At 40.6% G+C, this 23,705-nt stretch overlaps 2 protein-coding genes across 2 annotated transcripts; both read right to left on the minus strand.

The window, feature by feature from the left end:
• Positions 1 to 1,304: 1,304 nt before the first annotated feature.
• On the minus strand, positions 1,305 to 4,066 carry LOC149848429 (putative aquaporin PIP2-1). Its single transcript, XM_089995379.1, has 4 exons — positions 3,639 to 4,066; positions 3,253 to 3,548; positions 1,938 to 2,078; positions 1,305 to 1,774 (listed from the first exon to the last, which is right to left on the minus strand). Exons 1-4 carry the CDS (start codon positions 3,940 to 3,942, stop codon positions 1,655 to 1,657), a joined length of 861 nt encoding a protein of 286 aa, XP_089851505.1. The 5' UTR covers positions 3,943 to 4,066; the 3' UTR covers positions 1,305 to 1,654.
• A 17,332-nt stretch (positions 4,067 to 21,398) lies between these two features.
• LOC149848430 (large ribosomal subunit protein uL11) lies at positions 21,399 to 22,238 on the minus strand. Its single transcript, XM_089995391.1, has one exon. It carries the CDS (start codon positions 22,198 to 22,200, stop codon positions 21,700 to 21,702), a length of 501 nt encoding a protein of 166 aa, XP_089851517.1. The 5' UTR covers positions 22,201 to 22,238; the 3' UTR covers positions 21,399 to 21,699.
• Between the last annotated feature and the right edge of the window lie 1,467 nt (positions 22,239 to 23,705).

Genomic DNA, 23,705 nt, shown 5'->3' on the forward strand with positions numbered 1-23,705 from the left:
GATATTAGTCGTTCTTTGTGTTAAACGTAGAGTTTGTTCTAGTTTGATTTTTTTACCATATGTTTTTTTATGTTAGCCATTTTTTTATTTTAGCTAATATGCATTTTTTTATGATGACATGATGTTAAAAATTTTGATTGTTAGAGATTTTGTAATTTAATTTTTTATTAAATGCTCATGTTTTATTTCTTAGATACTTATATAAATCAAGTTATTGCATTAATATTACTTTTACATGTTAGATTTTTAATTTTCTTATTGATTGTTGTTGCTTCATCAATAAAGTATTTTTTTTATATATTTTTAAATAATTTTTTAAAGTTTTTTTTTTAATATTTCAAAAAATACTAAAGTTACCCCTTCAATTTTTTGTGGAGTTCCTCATTGCGCATCAACTTTTTTTCACAATATTGGTGGGGAGTAACAAAAGTCACACCCACCAACACGAGCTCAGCATGATTGGTAAGAGCTGTGAGTGCACATCTCCTTGTGGTGGGAAGTTGCAGGTTCAAAAGAGAATGGTAGCTTGAATAATAACTGGTGGGGGCCCAGCTTGCCTTTCATATACAAAAAGTCACACCCACCCGTCCATGTTCTCCCACAGTTAGGGATGGCAGTGGGGCGGGGGACAAGGTCTCTACCCCCGCCCCGCCTCAAGATTTTATCCTACACCCCCGCCTCCATCCCCGACGGGGATGGATTTTATCATCCACCCCCACCTTCATCCCTGTTTCATGTCCTCCATCCCCGGTTCAAACGAGGATGAGGCGGGGCGGGGCGGGATATTGCGGGGAAAAGTGGTCGGGCGGGGATGAGGCGGGGATCATGGCGGGGATGAGGCGGGGAAAAGTGCACATCCAACCCCGCCTCCACCCCCCCCCCCCCCCCCCCCGACGGGGATGGATTTTAACCTTCGTCCCTGCCTCCATCCCCGTTTCATACCCTTCATCCCGGTCCCCAAACGGGGCTAGGCAGAGCGGGGCTCCTCTTTCCCCAGGTCCACTGCCATCCCTACCCACAGTCCGTGAGAGCATGCGTCTTTGAATCAAATTATTTACTCTACCAACCCCACATTATTTATTTGGTCCCCTCCCATATGGATAAGCTCTCAAAAGCATCTTCTTCGCATCTCCCCCCTTCACCCACCACCAATTACAAACCAGCTGTACACAAAACACCTTTCTTTTTTCCTCCTTGTTTTAGTATATTGTGAATAAAAAACGTTATCATTAATATTGCTAGTATTTTGTCAAAGCAACCAAACATCAATAGAATTTAAGGAGAACAGAGAAAAAAGCCCAAAAGGACAAAAGCACTCCCTACTAAATTAATTGACAGGAATTACAGGAACGATGACAACATTCATGAGGTTCTCCACAGACGAAAAGCAAATATAAAAACACAAGGTCATCTATACAGTTTTCTGGTGGTTCATCTGCAAGAATTTGATGGAAACAGGCACTGACGACCCCTTTTGCACACTCACTACAACACCAAAGAAACAAGGGTACGGTGACAGTCTCCCAATTATTCATCCCTATCCCATTCAACCACCACCAGACAAAAGAGCGCCCACACAAAAAAAAAAGAACACAGAGAAAGGAGGAGAGAGAAATACACAAAGAGAGAATAGAATGGGAGATAGATATCTCCGTTAGACGTTGGGGTTGCTCCTGAATGAACCCAAGGCCTTGATGGCAGCGGCTCTGAGAATGTACTGATGGTATGCTGCAGCAATGGCAGCTCCTATGAAGGGTCCCAACCAGAAGATCCACTGCAATTCCAGAGAAGAAAAGAAAAAAAAACAACAGACAATTTAATTGTGGGGAACGTCCAATTGTTGCAGTTGTCAGAGACTAGCAGGACGCAGCATTTCAGACAAAATTGGAAGATGGTTGATTTGGCAGTAAATAAAACAGCAGGTTGGTTTCACTTACATGGTTGTGCCAGGTCGAGTGGTGGTTGAAGATGACTGCAGCGCCGAAGCTACGGGCGGGGTTGATACCGGTTCCTGTAAGGGGAATGGTGGCGAGGTGGACCATGAACACGGCGAACCCAATGGGCAGTGGTGCGAGCACCTGTTGCAAATTAACAGCAAAAGACCATAAACACAATCATCTGCAAGTGGTTTGAGCTAAGCCAACCATCATCAAAATTAAGTTCAGAACACATCGGATTTCTTTAAAAACAATAGAGAGAGAGAGAGCCGCAAAAGCGATCAACGTTATTTAAAAGTGAAACTCAACAAAGCGTTGAGACCCGCAAGCACAAACACAACAGCATAACATGAGAACACCAATAACACAAAACAAAACACTTATAGAGGACCACAAACATCTATAGGAGGATCGGTTTGTGGTAGAAGCAAGTCTTTGAGATATATGCATAAAATAGCATACACATCAGCCAAGACCCTATGAGTCAAACGGTTAAGGTTGAACAGGACATCCACCACACTGTAAACAACCAAACTCTCCAAATAGTCCTTCACTTTTTTTCGCGTCTACTTATAGCAGGATCAAGGATAAGATCTAACGCAAACAACTGATGGAGCCCTCCAAGTTTTAGAAAACAATTCTTGAAACACTTCACAGTGAAAAAGTAGAGAGATAAGGCTAGCTTCTCTGACTTGTAAAGCGTAATGACAAACGACAACAGTGAAAAAGTAGAGACGAGAAAACTACTTAATTAACAACCAGACCAGACGGAATCCCATGTTATAAGTTCCGATAAATACGTGAGAAGAATTTAGATTTACATGAACAGGGTAATTCACTTTTGAAAGCGAGAAAATAGTAGAAAAATGAAGGTAGGAAAGAAAACCTTATTCTTTCAACCGTTCTAGATGAGAGTAAATTTGTTAAAGAATTTTTTTTCTAAAAAGTCTGTTTTTTTTATGAAAAAAAAATCTTCTATCAAAATTTTTTGTGGCATTAGGGCAAGTTTTCACCCACAACACATCTCATTTCGTGAGCTGCCACAAGAAAAAGTTCATCCATCCTGTCTTCCTCCTACCCACCAGGGCCACCACCATAGGTCTCTCTCTCTCTCTCTCTCTCTCTCTCTCTCTCTCTCTCTCTCTCTCTCTCTCTCTCTCTCCTATTTTTTTAACTCCGTTTTTCTCATGTTACAGAAACAAGCGAATTTTCTTCTTCTACGAAAATTTTACTTGCTTCCAAACGTGGTCGTTGAAGAACCAAAACACCACAAGCAAACAACAGAGGAAGGAGGGTGAATGCGTGTTGGGCTTACCGGAACGTGGGAGTCCCTGGCGTTCCTCTTGGGGTCGGTGGCAGAGAAGACGGTGTAGACAAGGACGAAGGTGCCGATGATCTCGGCAGACAGGCCGACGCCCTTAGAGACGCCGGGGGCGAGAGAGTTGGTGCCTCCATTGTAGCGGACGTAGTACGCCTTCTGGAAGCCTTTCACCAGCCCAACCCCACAGATTGCACCGAGGCACTGAGCCACTATGTAGAAAACCGCCCTCACCAAAGACACCTTCCTTGCCAGGAACAGCCCGAACGTCACGGCCGGGTTAATATGACCCCCTAAACCGCCACAACCAACAACCAGTCAGTGACTCTTAATCAAAACATCAACAAGAAAGTGAGGAGATCATAATCAGAGATTGCCGGCACCTGAGATGCCGGCGGTGCAGTAAACGAGGATGAAGATCATCCCGCCGAAGGCCCAGGCGATGCCTAGCAAGCCGACGCCGTCGCAGGGGTCAGTCGAGGTGGCCGACTGGTGCTTGTACCCGATCACAGTCGCTACGGTGATGTAGAGGAACAGCAGCGTCGCTATGAACTCCGCGATCACCGCCCTGTAGAAGGACCACTTGGTGAGCTCCTCCGCGTCGAAGAGCGGCACCGGCGGAGGGTCCGAGTAGTCCTTCGCCGTGAACTCGCCGGCCTGCTCCGTCACCTCCACGTCCTTCCCCATAACCCCCCCACACTGAAATGAATCAACCTCTACTTTGGCACAGAGAGAAGAAGAAGATAAGGGACGGGAAAAGAAAAGCAAAGCAAAGCACTTTTTCTGTTGCCTGTGTCTCTACATGCAAGGGTGAGCCTATTTATCGACAATGTTATCGGCATACGACCACGATTCTTTTCTCTCTCTTTTTTATCTCTTAAAATCGCCGTCCAAACCGACTAATTGCGATGAATTCAACTTTGGTGGGCTCCACTGTGGGGCCCTTTCAAAGCGGATAGAGCGGCTAAGTGCCACGTAAGGCTATTCGATGCAACCAATCAAATGACAGCATTTCATATGGGTCCTGAACTCGATAATCTTATACTCGTATAAGGGTATTCTCGACTTTTCGGTTTTTTTAAACGCAAGTGGGCAAAGTGGTCCTTATACGTTCTGCCCACTGTCTTGATTTGGACAACTCAAAGGCGGGAAAGGGAAATTACGGAACCGGGTTGCGTGGTAAATCGGGTTGACTCATCCCTTATATGTCAGGGAAGTCCAGCTCGACGTGAGCCAGGATGAGGTGCCATCACAAGGCACACTTTTGAGTGTGCCTCTGCACCTGGCTGCCTTCCATCTGCTTTTAGGCTCCACAATTGACAGACTGTCAGCCAAAGATGGAGGGCATCAGGTACAGGGGGCACACTTCAAAGTGTGCCATGTGATGGCACCTGATCCTGGCTCAGCTCGAATTCACTTCCACATATCCTCCCATATGTCATACTTATCTCCGTACCTCATCTTGGAATCTCACTGTTGCAAGTTGTTTTGATTAAATCTGACATCATAAATATTAATCTACGTGGCTCATTAAGCTAACGTTAATGTTTGAATAGCTAAAATCCTACCGTTGTATAGAATTTTATGATATTCAAAGGTTGATTCCTATCAAAACTACTTGCATCAATGAGATCATGTATAGGGTATGAAGATGCAGAGAGTGACAGAGACAGAACTTTTTTTTTTCTTTTTTGAAAGGCAAACTGGGGTTAGGCACACCCCTACCAGATATCTCTTAAGCCCCCACCTGACGGAGGGATTCGAACCTGGGCCTTCAGCTTGGCACAGGACGCCGCTTACCACCTCGGTGAACCATTTACCGGAACAGGGAATGAGTAATTAACTTTTATCCTTGTTAAACATTCATCAACGGCCGATCTATCAGAAGCAATGCATTCTCTGATCGCGGGTGCAAACATTAAGTCATTTAAGTATGCATTTCCTCTCTGTTAACTATAAAAAAAAAAATTGAATAAATTATACCTTTTAAGACGTTTAAGTCATTAAGTTAATTTTTATGGTATTTTGTTACAGAAATCAACGATAAGAGCAACTCATTCACTTTGTTGATAAACAAAGGTCAAGTCGCAAATGAATGATTTTAGAATCAAACACGTCTTTGGAACACAAATCATAAAAGCAAGGAGCTTACTGTGGCTTTTTGTAAATAACTAATAAGTTAAGCAGCTTCTTGTAAATTTCTTAAAAGTTTAGAAATCTCAAAGATTGACATAGATCCCTGAGATCTTTGGCATTATTATCTAAAACTTTAATAATTGATGTTTTAAAAAAAAAAAAACACACATACTTTTTTCCTTCTCTTTTCTAGGCTGTAGGTGCAAGTTAAGCCGTGTCTACAGCTTCCTCCCCAGGCAACGACGATCGATTTGCAAATCTTGATTAGGTGGAAATTTTGATTAATCAAAATCTCAATATATTTACTTAATCACTGATGATGAGGCAATTAGCATCGCATCTTACCTGACGAATTAAGGTCAGGTGCAAGGTGATCATGCTGCTGCACCTCATCACCCACCATCTGTGAGCTCAACACGGATGGTGGGTGATCGAATACAGCATTACGTCAAAGGCGTACAATCACATTGCACCTGATCCAACTGCGAGGTCATCGATCCTTGAATATCGGCAAAGTTGCCACGCATCCAATGAATAACGGGGATTTTTTTTTTATGGACGCGGTGCGGAATTCTGGACACTGACGTCTGAACGAGGTAAAAAAAAATCAAGAGAGATCGATTGCTCATGTGACGCGTGTCCAGATCGTCCGGTGGATCTCTCGGGGGCGGTTCGCTGAGCGACGAACACTCTGGAAGGTTGGTGGGCCCGTCCAACGGTGGACAAAAACAAAGGGCAGGGGCGTCAGTGCGGGGCCCACTCTGGTAGGCCGTTTGTGATTAATAAAGTTTTTACTTTGAGGGGTGTATTTAAAATTTTATGAACAATGGTCGGCCTCATCATGACAGGTCATCAGGCGAGGAGCTGACGTGGGCCCATGTCAGCAACTTTCCAACCAGTCCATTGGCTGTCACATTGGAACGTTAGTGGCGTGGCCCAGCTCACATGACCACCAGCTCCAACGGTTTGATGGTGGGGCCCACTGATCGGGTCCCTGTTCCTAAAAAAGTGTCCCCACCGCTTGCTTGCACAAATGATTAAAGTTGACGTAGCTTTCAGCCACATCTACCAATCGGGTCGGGTTTCCTTCTCTCATAAGCTCCAACGGCTCTTTGTCCTGATCTTTTTCGTTTTATTTTTCCCTTTGGGGATCCAACAAGAAGATTTATTAACGTCTGAGGTGCTCGTACTGCCATCTCTAGGCATTACCGGATCACCATTCAGGTAACTGGACCTCAACGGGTTGATTTTGGGCCCCGTTAGGGACACAGTCAGTTTTGTTTTGATTAGGATGAGGGTGTTGCTGGATCCTACGAAAGTGGTGAAATTGGAGTAAGAATAAGTCGGGAAAGTCCTTGTGGGCCCCATACTTTCCTACGGAAAGTTGTTTCTCCAAGGGGATCCAATGAAAGGGTTTTTATCGTTTTTTTTTTTTCGTGAAACGAATGAGCCCTAAGCCGTCCTTATTGTGCATGTAAAGCAAGTAGTTTATTAACTTTATTTCAAACGAATTAGATCGTTTTGAGCAATTAGATTTACCAAATCGGATCTGAAAGTGGCATCCTGGATTGGAATAAACAGTATCCGTTAAATGGATATATGACTCAGATCTGATCCATTGATGTGATGACTATCAGGAACTCTTGTGAAGTTAGGGATGCAAGACGACCTGATATCCAATCCAAGTGAGGCCCATATCTGACCCATATTATTATCCAATCCCAGCATTATATATCCAAATCCATGTGAAATATGGTTGAATCGAGTTGGATCCCTTCAAAATTGGATAAACACTTACAACGTCATGTCTAACACAACCCTTTCACCTTTTGCATGAAAAAATAATAGATTTTCATTTTTAGTGGATCCAATATCTCATCCCATGGCCTTGGACCATAACCGGACCCAGGAAATCTGATGCCCATTTCTTATCCATTCTTCAAAAGTCTGATCCAGTTTTCAAGCCTTGAACAAATTTAGAAGAAAAACCAAATTTTTTTCACTTTTTTCCATTTTTTTCTTTGTTTTCGGTTTATTAAACGGGTCTGGTACCAAAACTAGCTGTAAGTTGGTTGAGACTTTTGCTATTTATTAGGGTAAAGTTTCCTGTGGCTTCTAGCAAGACACTTGGCAGGATGAAGGGTGAGGATTTGATCAGTGGAACTATGTTCACTTGGATGCTTGCCACATCAGACCCGACCCCCCTTGAATTAAGGCTCTGTTTGGGAATTGGCAGTCAAAGGGAGTTTATGCATTAGAAAACGGCAGTGGTCAATTTCTAAATTTGGTCGCGACTCGCGATAGGAGGTGATAGTTATCAAATCCATTTTTTAGTGCAAATACAAAGGTACCTCATTTCCCAAATACATAAACGACTTCCTCCAACATTGTTTTTCCAAACAGCCACCACAAAGTAGTTTGATCACGTCATTACCAAATCCAAACCCCATCCCATGCTTAACCATGGACGCACAATGACAAATTGACCCAGCCACTTGCTGAGTTTCTGTGAGCCATTTCACGGCATATCCCAAGTTGAGTCAATGCAAAGCGGGTCATGGGTCTAGTGGTGTAAGCTCATCGGGCCAGGACAGCGACCGTAAGTACCGAAGGGTTTCTCCATGTAAATATTAAAAAACAAAAAAAACACTTATCAGGCTTAGCTAGGACCTAGACATTACTACATCTTACTTGTCATTGTTGCAAATAGTGCAAGATTTGTTCACATCTTGTACAAACAATGAATATTTTGGTGAAATTGAATAAATCCATTAATTGTGATATTTTGAAAGTATCATTTAAATGAAAATATTTTGATTTTAATTCAATGTATAAGTTTTTATTTGCAAAAACCTTGGGAAAACATTTGTTCTTATTTTGACTATTTAAGTTTTCTTTGTTTTTGTTTTTTTTATTTTAAGATTTCTATTTTTGTTTCTTTTCACACATTTTATTCAAAACTTGAAAGAATGAAATTCTTAAAATATTTCAAGAATTTTATAGCAATTAAATTGTCATTAATTTTAAATTTTGTCACTACGCTCCATGTAGCGTGATTAGACTGACCCACGATGGGAGAACCATTTACTACTACTACTAATAATAATAATAAATAAAAGGGGTTATCTTTTTTAAAGAATATTCGGTGGATGACGGGTAGTCCTCTGTCTTTATATCTGGCTAAGGCTCCCCAATCTTATGGTTTGTTTTTTGCCGTGGGAAAATACGATAGCAAATTCCTAAACTGCCTTTGAATAATTTTCTTTTGTGAGAGCCCCCATGAGCGCATTATTGTTACCAGAGACTTAGAAAACTATTTCCACAAACAGGCATGCATTCAGTGAAGTCAAATCATGCCCGTTGACATCCTCAATTGTGGAGAAAACAAGTTATTGCAATTATGCTGTTGTTTAAACAAAATTATCCTATGCTTAATGATTGTAATGAATCCCTTAACAAATATATAAAAGCACTATAACTTGACAGATCCAACAAATTGGGGTTCTCAAACTAGGAATAAACCTCCAACCACCATACATGAACATAGGGATGCACACGAGCCGAGATTGATAAGCTCGGCTTACCCACTTAACATGGTGATCAAGCTCGGCCCAAGCCTGAACCATTGGTGTTAGGCTCAGCTCGTGTCGAGCTCGGGTCGGTTGGTTAAGCTCGGTTCGGACCGACCGAGATTTGCTAGTTTAAACTAGTGCTGATTCGTGAACAGGTGTACATGCTCTGCTCGAGTTCAGTCTGAGCCTTAACTAGCCCAAGCCTTAGAGGGAGGGATTCTGGCAAATAAACCCCCTCCCAATAAGAGAGAGCTCAGATTGATGGAAGAGAGAGAGGAAAGCTCAAGGCGAGATAGGGAGCAATAAGAAGATGAGAAGAGATCGAAGATCAGCTTCGTCTCAGACAAGGAGTAGGGGAGAAATGGGAGAGGAGAGAGTCAGACTGATAGAGCTCAAAGAGAGCCAAAAAGGGAAGGCCTAGAAGGGAATCGACTTGAGAGCCAAGGCAGGGCGCGGGCGCCGAGCGGGGTGGGGACCCAAGGCAAGGCGGGCCCAAGTCGGTGGGAGCCCTGAGATAGGTTGGAGGTTCGAGGCTGGGGGCATTTTTTTAATATATATATTATAAAATATAAGTTGAGCCTTATCGAGCTTGATAGGCCGATCAAGCTTGGCTCATTTTTTTCGATTAAGCCTCAAAGCTTAGCTCAAACTTGGCTCATTTATGGGACAAGCCAAGCTTGAGCCGAGCTTTACGGAGCCAAGCCCGAGCCAGCTAGGCTCGTTGTGCATACCTGTATGCACAGCCTGTACAAAGTACAACTGTCAAAGATGATTATCCAAACATGCATTTTTAAACATTTCCTCCAGCACCAAACCTTAGGCCTCCAAGCAATGTTGTCAGTATCGGTGCCTGTCGGCCTGAATCTGCCCATATGTATCATATCGTCATAAAATTGATACGATACTGACCTGAATTGGCTGTTTTTTAATAAAATAAATAAAAAGTTTAAAAATAGAATTTTTAATAGCATTTTAAAGATTTTAACATGTGTCACATTCTGATTGACATGTAATTTTTTTTAATTATTTTTGGCTGATTCACTTGAGAATTGATATAGGGGGATTCACATGAATCGTTGGCCAAACGATACAGGTCCAATTCCGATACTGACAACATTGCTCCAGATAACCATATATAGATTTATTCTTAAACGAGGCTTGGGGGATCAGTGTCCCATCCAGTTAACCAAATAGTGCCTTGCTTCGCGCCTTGGGTTTTGTTGGAGCAAAAATTGATCTCTCTGGTCAATAGTCAGCATGTGGTCTATGCTTCGATCTACATAGATTATATACATATCATCACAGGGAGTTCTGCTTTTATATATATATATATATATATATATATATATTTTCAGGAGCTTATTCAAAGAGTTGGAGTAGAATTTGCTCTCAAAGATCTGTGTTCACTCCTTTTTTTTTAGGCATAAAAGCAAATTTTTCAAATCAAGGTTTTGTTTAAGTTCAAAGAAAATTTATTCTGAATATTCTCATGCATACATCTATGACTGGGGCCAAACATGTGTTTACGTCGGTGGCTACTACTTCCCCTCTAACCACCAAATTCTATATCAAATTTCAAGAATCCAACCTTGTACCAAAGCATAGTTGGGGCACGAGTCGAGCTTAGGCTGGTTCGGTTTGGTTCGAATAAAAAAAATAGCTGTTCAAACTCGGCTCGGGCCTGGCTCAGCTCAAGCCGAGCATTTTTTATTTTAAAAAAATTAAACTGCACTGAAAACAATGGGTTTGAAGCTACTCACCTCCTTAGTAAAAGCTCAACACCTTACCGCATCAAGTAAGGCCATTTGATGTGTTAAATTTGCAAACATAAATTTTACATATACTATATTCGGCTCAAACCGAGCTTAATCGTGCTAATTGAGCTCAACCGAGCTTGCATTGCCTGATCAAGCTCGGCTCATTTATCTATCCGAACAAGTTTCAGCCGAGCCCAAGCTAGCTAGGCTCGTTGTGCATCCCTCCCTTCAGGGTGTCCATTTTGACAAAATGGACAAGTTTTTTGACTTTCTTTAGTTATATTTCTATGGGCATGTGCAAACTCCAAGTTTTTTGATAGATCACAAAAATAGGAAAAAAGAATCCCTAGACTTTATAGCCATTAATTTTTTCGGATGGGTGTCGATTGAAGCAAACAGATAGCCTGAAGAGAATGAAGCCCACCACAGGCAGGCACTAAACAATTGATAAAGCACAAATGACACACAACCAGTAAGGCCAAGGGCTTGAGCTGTCTGTTTCCAAAAGCAAGACACCCCACATGGTGGTTCACGTCAGGACCACAAAGACAGCCAAAATTTGGTATCCAAGCATGCTCAAATGGACAAATCTTGGATGAGACCAACAGCAAGACACCATGGACCAATAATAAGCAGAAAAACCTGCAAAAATGGGTTCTTTAGATTTTAGGGATATAAAGGCTACTAATTGTTCCTTTGCAACCCCACCTTGTTTGAATGAGAAGTGACCCATCTTTCATACCATTTATTGCAGGATGGATGTTGAAATCCCATTAAAGCATTTATGATGAAATACAACATATCTGGACAAATATTTGTTTCATAATTGGAGATAATGGTTTCTTAATAAAGAAATTAGCACAAACTAGGAAGTCATTAGCCCATTGAAGATGATCCTACCTCCATGAAGAATTCCATTACTGAGGATTGACATTTATTGGATCATGGATTTGGACATACATTTGCTCCATAGTGGTGGAAAAAAAATTAAGCAGTTTGATACAGAAATTAGCACATATTAAGAAGTTACTGCAGGCTTATAATTAATTAGTTGGCAAATCACAACACGACTCAAGATCAAACAAGACTATAGAGCCTCTAATTGCTAAGACTTTACATTTGGTTGAACATAAATGCATTTGTACATGTATTGTCCCAAGGCCATAATTGTAGACAATAGTTTCTTGATATAAAAAACATTAGGACAAGCTAGGAAGTTATTGCAGGAACAACTAATTAGATGACGATTTACAACAGGGCTCCTAGATCAAAGAAGACGATTGGGCTTCTAAAAAGAATTCGATCACTAGGCCTTAACATTTTTTGGAAATAAATGGCTTATATAGTTGGACAGAAATTGATTAATAACATAATTTACAAAGTCAGTGGACTTCTATTTAAGTGACAAATGATAATAGACCTCACTGTCAGTATGATAGCCTACTTGGAGTGAAGATAAATCACAAGAGCTTGTAGTCAGGAAAAAAAGAGAAATTAAACCAAAACTTCTCATGTGAATTTGATATCTAAGAGCTGCCAAGTGCAATTTACATCTCCCTCATTCCTGCATTTACGCCTCCAGCGTGAGATTAGTTTTTTTTTTTTTTTAGGATAAAAGAAAACTTTATTAATATATAGAAGACAGCATAGACGATGAGGGGTCGTCTATACCAGATTAGACACACATGGTATGAGCACAGGTCAAAAGGAACATAAATCAGAATTACTCTGCTGAAAATAAACCGAACCCAGTCATCGTCCCAAATCGAAGAAAATATCTTGGTGGAGAAGGCAATGTCCAATTGTACCACCAAATGTATCATGTTGAGATCAGCCTTTTTCCCACAAAACAAGTGAATTGTTTCTTTTTTCCCAAACACACGACCAAGTGGATATGATCCACCATTTTCAAACCTTATGTAACGACCCAAATCGGGGGCCTCTCAAGCCCAAGTTGGTGGATGTTAGTTTTCATAGAGAAATTACCAAAATAACCTAAAAGATTGTGTCAGAAACTTGTTTTTTTATAATGCTTATAAGATCCATACATTCAACCGCAGCCATGATTACCATCTCAAATAAAAAAATTCAAATTACATATTCAAAATGAAAGAAAAATGTAAGATAAAAAATACTCAAGTGCTCAAAAGTCTAGTATTAAACCTACAATTGTAACCAAGAGAAAGGGTGAGTCTACAACTTAGTAAGTTCTTATTTACAAATTAGTGACAACCATAATAGTTGTATTGAACTCTAAGCTCCTAATCTTAGTTTATTTTGCTAACTAGGCATACATGTTATTTATAAATTTTGTCTCAATTTATTGTATATCTATTATCATTCTCAAAATAGACATTTACATTTTACTTTAATCAACTATTTCGAAAATAGTCTTCTTGGACGTAGCAATCCATGTAGACAACTAAGAGTCTATGATATTGGTTTGACATATCAACTACTCACAACAACATAGTCCAAACTGACCCAAACTATGGACTTACAATCGCTGCAGCTACTCGTCGGTTGCAAGCTAAGAGCCAAAAAATGCTCTTGGTAGCTAATCGAAGAGCTTGAAAGGTTATACCTGCCCCTAAGGTATCCGAGGAGTTATACCTGCCCCTAAGGTATCCGAGAAATTATACCTACCCCCAATGTTTATGGTTCATGCTACATCCTATATGTGTTTCTTGAGCAATGTTTTCAAACCCTAAGGGTTACCTAAGAATTTCTAAGCAAATTTTAATCAACTAACAAGGTACACGTACCCTAAACAATGCTCTAGACCATGTCTTTCCTAATAGAATTACTTATCATACTCTGTATTGTTATCCTACGCACAATATTCTTTTAGCTTTCACTTCTTAGCGTTAGTGCATTATACAATAATCAATGTATATTCACTAACTATTTTTAACATGAAGACACATGTCATATATTTAAGGATAACAGCCAACCACAGAGTCAAATAATTATGTCATGATACTTACAATGTCTCTCCTAAGGCATAAGTGTGACATTCTTAGGACAAGTCCTATCTTGAAACTCTGAAACTCTACTTTCATTTCTCAAAGTTAAACATCAATATTTAGTAACATTTTACATGCATCAATATCATGATTTACTCCATACAGGATACATTCATAATCTAAATCGTGTCATAAATCATGGCAGAACAGCACTGAGTCCGGTACCCACCCCCGCCAACCATTTTGGCATATCCCAGTTACACAGCTTAAGATGAACATACTTCTAAACAGCATCAAAGGTTTGCATAATAAGTTAAAAGAACTTCCATTAAACAATTGGCATCTTCTCAATAGGTGGGATGAAAGAACTTGCCCAATTGGTGTCTCATGTCAATTTCAGTAGTTTCCCCGCAAAGATGACCCTTGAAAGTAGGGGTGGGCAATGCGGCCCGATGGACCAAGCCCAACCCAGCCTGCCATGGGCCAGGTTTGGGCCAATGGCAGGCCCAGACCCGTTATGCACCGAGCCAAAACCCAGCCCGTTATATAAGTGGGTCGGGCCCAGGCTATCAGAATGGCCTGATGGACCTGAATTATTTATTAATTTTTTAATAATATAAAAATTTTAAAATTAACTATTATATAGAAACTTGATAACAACTACTGTTTACCTAATTAGTTTGCATTAATTGTATGAAAACTAAGGGTATGTTTGATGGCTTGTCAAGAGTTGGACGAAATGAACAAAAAGAAATGGCATTGTGTAACAACTGTTCCAAGTCCAACGTTTGTTTGGACCGTACTCAAATGCTATGTTTCAAATGTCCGTTGTTTGATGATGATGTGCGGACAACTTGGACAGTCATGGATAATGGGTCGAATTACTCCAATTTATTTGTTTGCCTCAAATCACCCATAATGTCCACCAGAACTCTTGTGGGTAATGTAGGAATCTTGATATGCTTGCCAGAAACACGATCCGCAGGCAAGTTTCCTGACAATTTTTTTGGGAAAATGAATTTGAACCCCATTGGTTAACCATCATGATCGATCCCTCATTGATCAACCGAATGGATTGATCGGGATGGCTGAGCTAGCAGAAAAAATTGATTTTTAGACGCAAATTTCGTATGGGCAACCAAGAAATGATCAAAAAATCCCACTTCAAAAGCTTAATTTGGGTTCTCCAGATCGATGAACTTCCCACCCATCGAAGACGACCAAGGTCGAATCGTCAACTCCAGCCAGAAGTTTCAGATCGAGTATGGTGTCTTCCCTCTTGTGGCCACCGAGCGCCTGCCCGGACCCAAAGATCCTGAAACAAACAGGGCACTCATGGATTTTCCCTTTGCCGGAGAGGTCAGGGAGGCCGTCGAGTCCGACTGAAGCTCAGCTCCCCTTGGACTTCTTATGGCCGACGCGGTGGCCGCCGAGAGCTTGGTAGGAGGAGAAGATCTTCCGACAGGTGCCGCATTGAAACTTTCGACGACAACTGGGCACCACGAAGGAGGAGGAGATGGCGATGGAGGAATCCTACTGGGGGCAAACATCACGGGAGAGGAGCATGAGGGAGATGGAGATATTCTCCTCCGGTGTAGTGTCAGAGATGGAGCTCGCGGGCTCCTCCGGCGAAGCATCATCGTCGGGAGCGAGGAAGAATCGAAGGCGGCAAGCTCTCCCCCTCCTGCTTGGCCGTGGGAGCTCTTCTGTCTCACTCTAGCTATTATGGACAGTAATGGTGGGGCGATGGAAGAGGAAGGGTCGATGACAAAGGAGAACTCGAGATCCAATAGGAATGAAGAGCTTGTGAGGGATGGAAGAGGAGGGGTCGAGACATGCTCGTCAAGAGACACGCATCGACAAGCACGGTGCGCCCATCGATGCATTTTTTTTCGTCCCCTCTGTTCTTATTCTTTTGTAACAGTTCTTATTCTTTTTTTTTTTGTAAGAGGGGAGAGGTGGATCGGTCGCACGAAACACCGTCCACCACATCCAACATTTGTCGAATTTCGTTGTTCCAATAGGATTTTCGTCTGAATCCCACTGAGAACGGCGTATCAAACATATCATAAAAAAACAATTAGTTGGGCACATGGGAAGTTGAAAACTTGTTAGTTCATATTTACAAATGGATTTGGGTCGAGTTGGGCCAGACCCAACCCATTGGCCTGTTGGACCAATAGGCTGGGTCATGGAATGCTCTTCAAACCCAAGCCCGTTAAGAACCAGGCCAAAACCCAGCCCGTTAGTAAACTGCCTGAGCCATCTCCACGCCGGGCTGCACTTAAAGCCCGAGGGCCGAGCTCTAAACGGGGCCGATGCCCACCCCTACTTGCGAGTAAGACCACAACCTACTTAGTTGAGTAGCCATCAGATATTTACAGTATAACTTTTGATGCAATGTCCAGCAATACTGACCAAAAATGCCTAGCCATGAAGATGTTTAATGATTATTAGCTTATATGACACGAGAATCATGTCCTCACGGAATCTTTCTGACACCTTTCTCACTCATGTCTCTCTATTGTGAAACTATACGCAATGGAAGACAATTACAAGTACCAGAAGTAGGGTTTTCTTTTTCTCAAGATCAAAAGAAAGATTCTTATTCCAAAGTCTGATTCTATTCAACATTGTTAAATATGCTTAAAAATTCTGAGGTATAAAATGCCCAAAAGTTTTAGTATAAAGGATTAAAGGGAAAATATAAATATACTAGAGAAAGATTCCCTGGCTGAATTTTTATCAAAATAATAATTAATTACTGAATTACCCCTACGTTGGGGTAAAAAAGTATATGATGATATCAAAGTATAGGCAATTTAATGGGCACGGCCCATAGAACCTTACAGCAGCAGCAACTACTACTACTACTACTACTATAACAACAGCAACTACTACTATACTTGCACTGTGATCAAGCTTATCAATCATACATCCAATTCTGAATGTGCTTGGCCTAGCATTACCAAACTATGCTTGGAAACCCTACGCAGCTTGGTTGAATATGCACAAGCACATTGATGAATAAGTATCAGGTGTATTGCAGTGCTTAATTAAGTTTAACTGTTCCGTTTGATAGCTCTTGGACGGAGATGAATCACAAAAACCAAATGTCATGTTGGAACATATTTTACTAATCTAAAGTAACTGCAGATAATCATGTAATCTGTGATCCTTCAAGACATAAAGGCTTAGATTAGATTAGGACTATCTTAATGCCATAGCTCATCCAATTGACCATGAAATCAAGCTACAAGAAAACAACAATGCCATTTATCTTAATCCATAATCAAAAAGTTCTTTTTTTTTGGGTGGGGGCATGCAGGCATGCGGGGGCATGCACACACACACACACAGAGAGAGGCGCAGAAGCTTCTTCCTACTTCTTTCACAATCTAGAGATCCAACCTACCATACACAACAGTGAATTAGACTATCACTTCTAACCGCTCATATCACTAAATACCAACAATTAATTGTGCCAACCAGTGACATACAAGTACTTTGTGGACTGTAGGTCCACATCAAACACAAACAGTGAAAAATAAACATGAAAGGAAAACTAATGGAAGGACAATAGAACCAATAAGAGAAGGTATATCTTCAACTTAACATCAAAACTATTTAATTAGAACATAATTAAAAACAATAGAAAATAGAATTATGCTTCAAGATTATGGGACATCGGTATATGCATGTCTGATGCATTGTCAAACCCAGAACAGGTTTAGACATAATTCACAGTACAATGTTAAGTGTCCTACGATGGGCCACAATAGGCTCCTTGAGAACTATGTAGTCAAAAGTGCTAGGTGGTGCCTAGTTGGTAGACCCCTAAAAAGATTAGTCAAAGACTAGGCAAGACTAGTCAGTACCCCAATTAAAATATATAAAAGCATACAAAATATGCAAAATATACATAAAAATATGTTTAATTCTTTTACTAATAAGATGTTTTCATCACACAAGTACAAAATTACACATGATTTCACAAAATATATTATTATACATAACCAGAATATGCATAAATATAATTGTACACACACATATATATAGAGATATATTCAATTATTCATAACCTATGTCCTATGTCACATGGGTGCGGGTGCGGGTGCGGGTGCGACACGGGTGCGGCGCAATTTCAAAAATTTTGGACACGGGGACTCGGCTATATATATATATATATATAAGACTCGATCAAAGTTGTGCCCATTAGGGGACAGGTGATGAGTTGTGAAGGCATTCTGTACACTTTCTTCATACAAGAATAATTCACTTTTGGGCACTTTCTTCATACACTGTAATAATTCACTTTCTTCGTACAGGAAAAAACCACAAAAACTTGAGTTGTGCCCATTCTGTACTTAAAACTTGAAAGTGTACAGGTTTTTTAGTTGTGATGGGTTTTTTCCTTACATCTGTAGCCCAGAAAATTAAAAAAAAAAATTCAAAAAAAAAAATTCCAAAAAATGCACCAAAATGACCCTGGGTGTGTTGACCACACCCAGGGTCGGGTTGACCGAGTCCGAGCCGCACCCGTGTCGGTGCGTGTCGACGCGGGTGCGGCGACCTTGGAGCCGAGTCCGTGTGACATAGCCTATGTCACAGGGATTCGGCCAACAAGGTGCTGCACCCACATCGACGCGACATAACTCAGGTGTAGGTGTGGCACCCAGTGCAGTCAACGCACCAAGGGTCATAAATGTCTAAATCTGAACTCGAAAAAAAAATACTGTTAAAAATTAGTGTTAGTGCTGTTAACTGTTAAAAATTATATATATATACCCTCCCGCACCCCAGCACCCAAGTTTTTTTAAAGTGCCGCATCACCACACCCGCACCTATGTGACATAGTATAATCAACAAAATTGACTTTCAACCTTTCACAGAAGCACAATAACACATACATTATATTATATATATTCAATTATTCATAACATATTCAGTATAATCAACAAGCACAATAACACATATGTATATTAATAACATATTACATAATCCATAATATTAAACATGCTTTCAGGCTTTTATAGAAAAATTCGCAAGAAACAAAGTAATACAACATATATAAAAAAAATAATCAATTTAAATTAACTGTGTATGCTTTCAATGTTTTAAAAATCCTAAAAGCAAAGTAGCGCACACACACACACACATAATAACTAAGCATATTTTCATCATTTCACAGAAAAAATCACACAAACACCCGCACATATATATAATTATATACATACAAAAAAATAACAGAATAATTAATAATAATAAATATCTAAACTGCCGTCATGTCTAGGTAGGGGAGCTTAGTTGCCAACTAGGCACCGAATTGGTAGCTTTGAAGGTAATCACCCAAGAATTGCAAAGCGTAGACATTTTACTTATGCCTAGACCGACTGGTCAGTGCCTAGTCGAGGCTTTTGACTACATAGCTTGAGAATGAACCATGGAAAAGAGGGAGAATACAAAAGATTTGTCACACTACAGGCCTAAAAGAATTAGGGATACATTCAAGGCTGATGCTGAAAATCTATCCTTCAAACCACGTTTAGTGGGCAATGTATTGAAGTTAAGGCTGTGTTTGTGAACGATGTATCGGAGTGCATGGGCGCTGGGTTGTGGAATCCACGATGTACTCCGATGTTTGAAAACGCCGTTTTAGCAGAACGTGGGTGATGAGGAGGGTTTTGGCAGCTCCAAAACCCTTGCAAATGCATAAAATCGACACCCACCTAAAGAGGTGGTTTTTTATGATTAATGGACAAATGCCCTGCCCAATGCACAAGTGTTTTCATCTCCCAATGCACAAGTGTTTTCATCTCTCTCTCTCTCTCTCTCTCTCTCTCTCTCTCTCTCTCTCTCTCTCTCTCTGCCTCTTCCTTCCATCAAAATCTACTTAACCCAACAACCATTGATTCTCCACCCAACCCACCATCCTTTCTCCCCTCTATTGTTTCACCCTCTTTTTCTTTGGATTAAAAAGAGGGCTATAAAGCATCCGGCACAACAAAGGTATGTTTTTTTTTATTTTATGTTGTGAATACTTGTGTTTTCTGCTCTTGCAAATAGGGTTTTCTGTTTTTTTTCTATTTCCTTTTTGGCTTAAACCCTAGTTTTTGTTCTTTGCAAAGATGGATGGGAAGGAACACCACCAAATAAGCCAATTGACATGTATCGTAGTCCCACTTTCTCCTTGTTTTTTCTGTTTTTTTTTATGGAGTATATTGTGTTTCATCCCAGTCCTTGCTTTTTCATGTGTAGTTTTTCCTTTTTTTTGTAGCACAGACTAACTTTGCTTTCTCTGAGCAGTAGATCAATCTTTGAAGAAGATGAGCAGGAATCTCACATTCAGGTATGTCATTTCTGTACCTGGTTAACTCCTAGACACATCAGACTTTTTATGGAAAAACCTTTGTTTTAAAGAGTAACAAAAATTCAACATTATACTGTCTTTTCTAGGTTTTACCCTGGTAGACACAACAGAGCTCAAAAGGACGAACGTGAAAATACAGAAGCAATTAATGGAGATCATTCACAACAGGCATTATGGCATGGAAACAGGGATAAGTGTTTAGTTATCTTGAGTCAGGATCTTAACTAATGTTTGTTTGGTAGCCAATACCAATTCCTTGCAATGGCAAAACCACGTGAAAACCAAGAAGAGTTCCCAAACAACTCATGGAATTGGCAGAAACATAATTTTTCAAAATCATGTTTTACGAATGAATGGAAACGGCTTTTCCCATCCTAATGCAAGGTTGTCAAACACAGCTTAAGGATCACAGTCCTGCAAGAAAAAAACACCTTTAAAGATAAACCTCAATTGCATTTGCATCCACGAAGTAATCAATCAACTGCTAATCTTCTACATGTGTTTGTCTCTGTGTATATATCTCATATTGAAGGCCACCATAAAAGTAAATAAATCAAAAAGAGAAAAGAGTTTCCCATCAATAACATAAACATATCCTGCCTATCATCTCCTACCAAGCAAATCACTCTTACAAAAGAGGATATCATCCTCTCAAAATATCAAAACAGTAAGACTATCAGAGTACTAAAAATACAAAAACCTTCACTCATCCAGAAATTGTTGACCTCAAATTGTAACAGAAAAGCTAGTGTTTATCTCACATCAAGATTCACACTTCACTAATACATATAGCATAGCACCAACTTTAATTGACTAACAGGGCAGTGAGATAATAAAGTACAGTCCAAATTAAACTGACCTAAGGGCAAAGCAGCAGTAACCAAAAAACAAAATTTATTCATAGAGATATTATTAGTCCAAAGTTGTAACAGAATAACGATTTTCATCCTACATCAAGACCACATCCTTAGACATATATATATATATATAGCATAGCATCAACTAATAGGAATGTGAATATCATAAACTTGGGACTCAAATCAGAGTGACTTATAGGCATAGAGGAGCACTAATCGAGCCAAGTGAGGATATCTGTTAAGAACAGAAATCTATCACATCACCGAAGGGATCAGGAGAATTGTGAATTGCAATACAATCCAGCATCTCAGCTTAGTCCCTTTTTCTGGATAAGTAGGCACATCAAAACAACCTCCGAGGGCGGTTAAAAATTACCTGATTGATTTACAACAATAGGAGCATGAGAATCTTGAAAATAACATAACAAATCATACCCATCAATAAAATCCATACCAAGATATAGCTCGAATTCTAAGAGTACTCAAAACAAAATAACTCTCTACTAATCAATCCGTATGAAGATAGACAAAGTGCCCAAAGCTACAAAACTACATTAAGAAACTTCCATCGTTTATACGCTAAACCATAAGAAAAGGAAGCTATCCAGAGTCCAATCTTCTCGATCTACTAATCAAAATCTCTCCGAGAATCCAAAAAGAAGGCATACTTTAATTACCAAGAGAAAAACAAACAAATGCAAGTAGAATTCAGAAACAAAAGGAATCGTCTTTCTTTTTTTCTCTCAATTTTTTACTTCGAAAGAAGAGGAGACGCTGGCGTTGCCCTCAGGCCTCCGGGACCTCGACGTCTCCGTCGGCGATCTCCGTCTGGAGGTCCTTGGGGTCCTTGCCGTCGACGGTGCAGCCGACGGAGACGCAGGTGCCAAGGATTTCCTTGACGGTGCCGGTGAGGTCCTTAGCCATGGACCTGGGGCGCATGACGCGGGCGATCTCGACGACGTCGTCCAAGGAGATGTTGCCGCTATGCTTGATGTTCTTGGTCTTCTTGCGGTCGCGCTCAGGCTCCTTGAGGGCCTTGATGACGAGGGCGGCGGCGGAGGGAACAACGGCGACCTTGGCCTGTCTGTTCTGCACGGTGAGCTTGACGGTGACGCGCAGACCCTTCCAGTCCTTGGCCGTCTCCTTGGCGATGTCCTCTCCCACCTTTTTCGGGGAGAGACCGAGAGGCCCGATCTTCGGCGCTAGCGACGACGCCGCTCCCACCTCACCGCCGGTCACCCGGACGTAAACCTCCACAATCTGAGATGGGTCGAACTTGGGCGGCATCGCTGCTTCTCTCTCTCTCTCTCAGGAAGGAGAAGATGGTTGAGAGACTCTAGGGTTTCCTTCTGTCTATATAACCTAGGGTTTTTGATAGGACAACAAGGTGTAATCGGGTCGGGTTCTAGTCGGGTCATATCAGACCCACTTTTGAATCGAGTCTAAAATAAGGCCCAAGCCTAGCTGTCGATGGGGTGCGTTTGTACCGGGTGCCCGACCCGACCTGCTCGACCCCAAACCCAAATTCTTGGGTATGGGCATGAAAAGTGTCGACCCGAACCTGACCCGAGCAATATGCAGGCCAAACCTGATCATTAATTATATGGGCAGGTATATTTTCAGTAAAAATAATTGTTTGATGTTATGGGGATACAGGTTTGGGATTCTATTTTCATGACCGGGCTAAACCCAAACCTGATCATTAAGTATATGGGTGGGTTCCGAACCGGTTCAGGTCATCTCTAACTTGGCCCTGACATTTTGATAGTCATACCCAAACCCAGCACAATTAAATTCAGGTTCTGATACAGCTAAAAATTGTGTACCTATGTGGGTTAACAGGTTCGGGTATGTATCAGGTTGGGTATAATTGAGTCGGGTCTTTAACAGTCCTATTGTGATTCAAGTTGGGTTTGGGCATTGTTAAAAAAGGTAGACCCATATAGGTTAATGGGTTTGAGTATGATGGGTTTTAATATGATATTGTAGACCTAATGACTCGTCAATAAAAAAAATATGTAAATTAATGGAGTCAACTATTATTAAGGAGATTATATGTTAATAAATGATAAGTTTATTAATTATTCTAAATAATGTCAAAAATCTAAATACAAAACTAATATTTTCATACCAACCAGTTATTTCAAGTTGAAATAAAAAGACACTAATGATATATTATATTCAAAATGTATTATAAGTTTGGGTTCGGTTTGAGTCAGTTGGCATATAAAATGGGTTTGGGTACATAATTAATTTGTGTTCAGCTAAGTTTGGGCTCAGGTCAGTTCAAGAATAAAGCAGGTTCGGGTGCATAATTGAGTTGGGTTTGGGTTGGTTCGGTTTTTACAATATGGATAACACGTTTGGGTCAGGTTTAAAATGTGGATCAGATCCAAACCGGTCTATATCTTCATTAGCAATACTAAAATCTGACCCAAACCCATAAGTCCACTAAATTCAGGTGGGGTCAGGTACAATCATTTTGGGACCTCGGGTCGAGTCGGGTTTGGACATATATTGTTTAGTTTCAAACCTTTGGGCACAAGTTAGGAATGTACAAGAATGAGAAAATTGAAGACATGGGAAGATAACAAAAGATAGTAGATAAATTTATATATCTCACTATTGCGACTTTTTTTTTTAAAGGCAAGCTGGATTTAGGCAGACCCCTACAAGTTATACAACAATACCATTGGTTGGGGTTTAGCCGATCAGCTTACACCGATCTCAACACTTCAATGCCTATAAAATAATGTAAGAGAACAAGATCCTTAATATCAAATATATCTTTT

Source organism: Nuphar pumila, chromosome 1, assembly GCF_984573655.1.
Source record: "Nuphar pumila chromosome 1, dmNupPumi1.hap1.1, whole genome shotgun sequence".
Lineage (NCBI taxonomy): Eukaryota > Viridiplantae > Streptophyta > Magnoliopsida > Nymphaeales > Nymphaeaceae > Nuphar > Nuphar pumila.

Coding starts and splice junctions, on each gene's coding strand:
- LOC149848429 (XM_089995379.1), bottom strand. CDS start 3,942: ATGGGGAAGGACGTGGAGGTGACGGAGCAGGCCGGCGAGTTCACGGCG. Junction 3,549..3,638: donor CTGCACCGCCGGCATCTCAG/GTGCCGGCAATC, acceptor GTGGCGGTTTAG/GGGGTCATATTAACCCGGCC. Junction 2,079..3,252: donor CCAGGGACTCCCACGTTCCG/GTAAGCCCAACA, acceptor AATTTGCAACAG/GTGCTCGCACCACTGCCCAT.
- LOC149848430 (XM_089995391.1), bottom strand. CDS start 22,200: ATGCCGCCCAAGTTCGACCCATCTCAGATTGTGGAGGTTTACGTCCGG.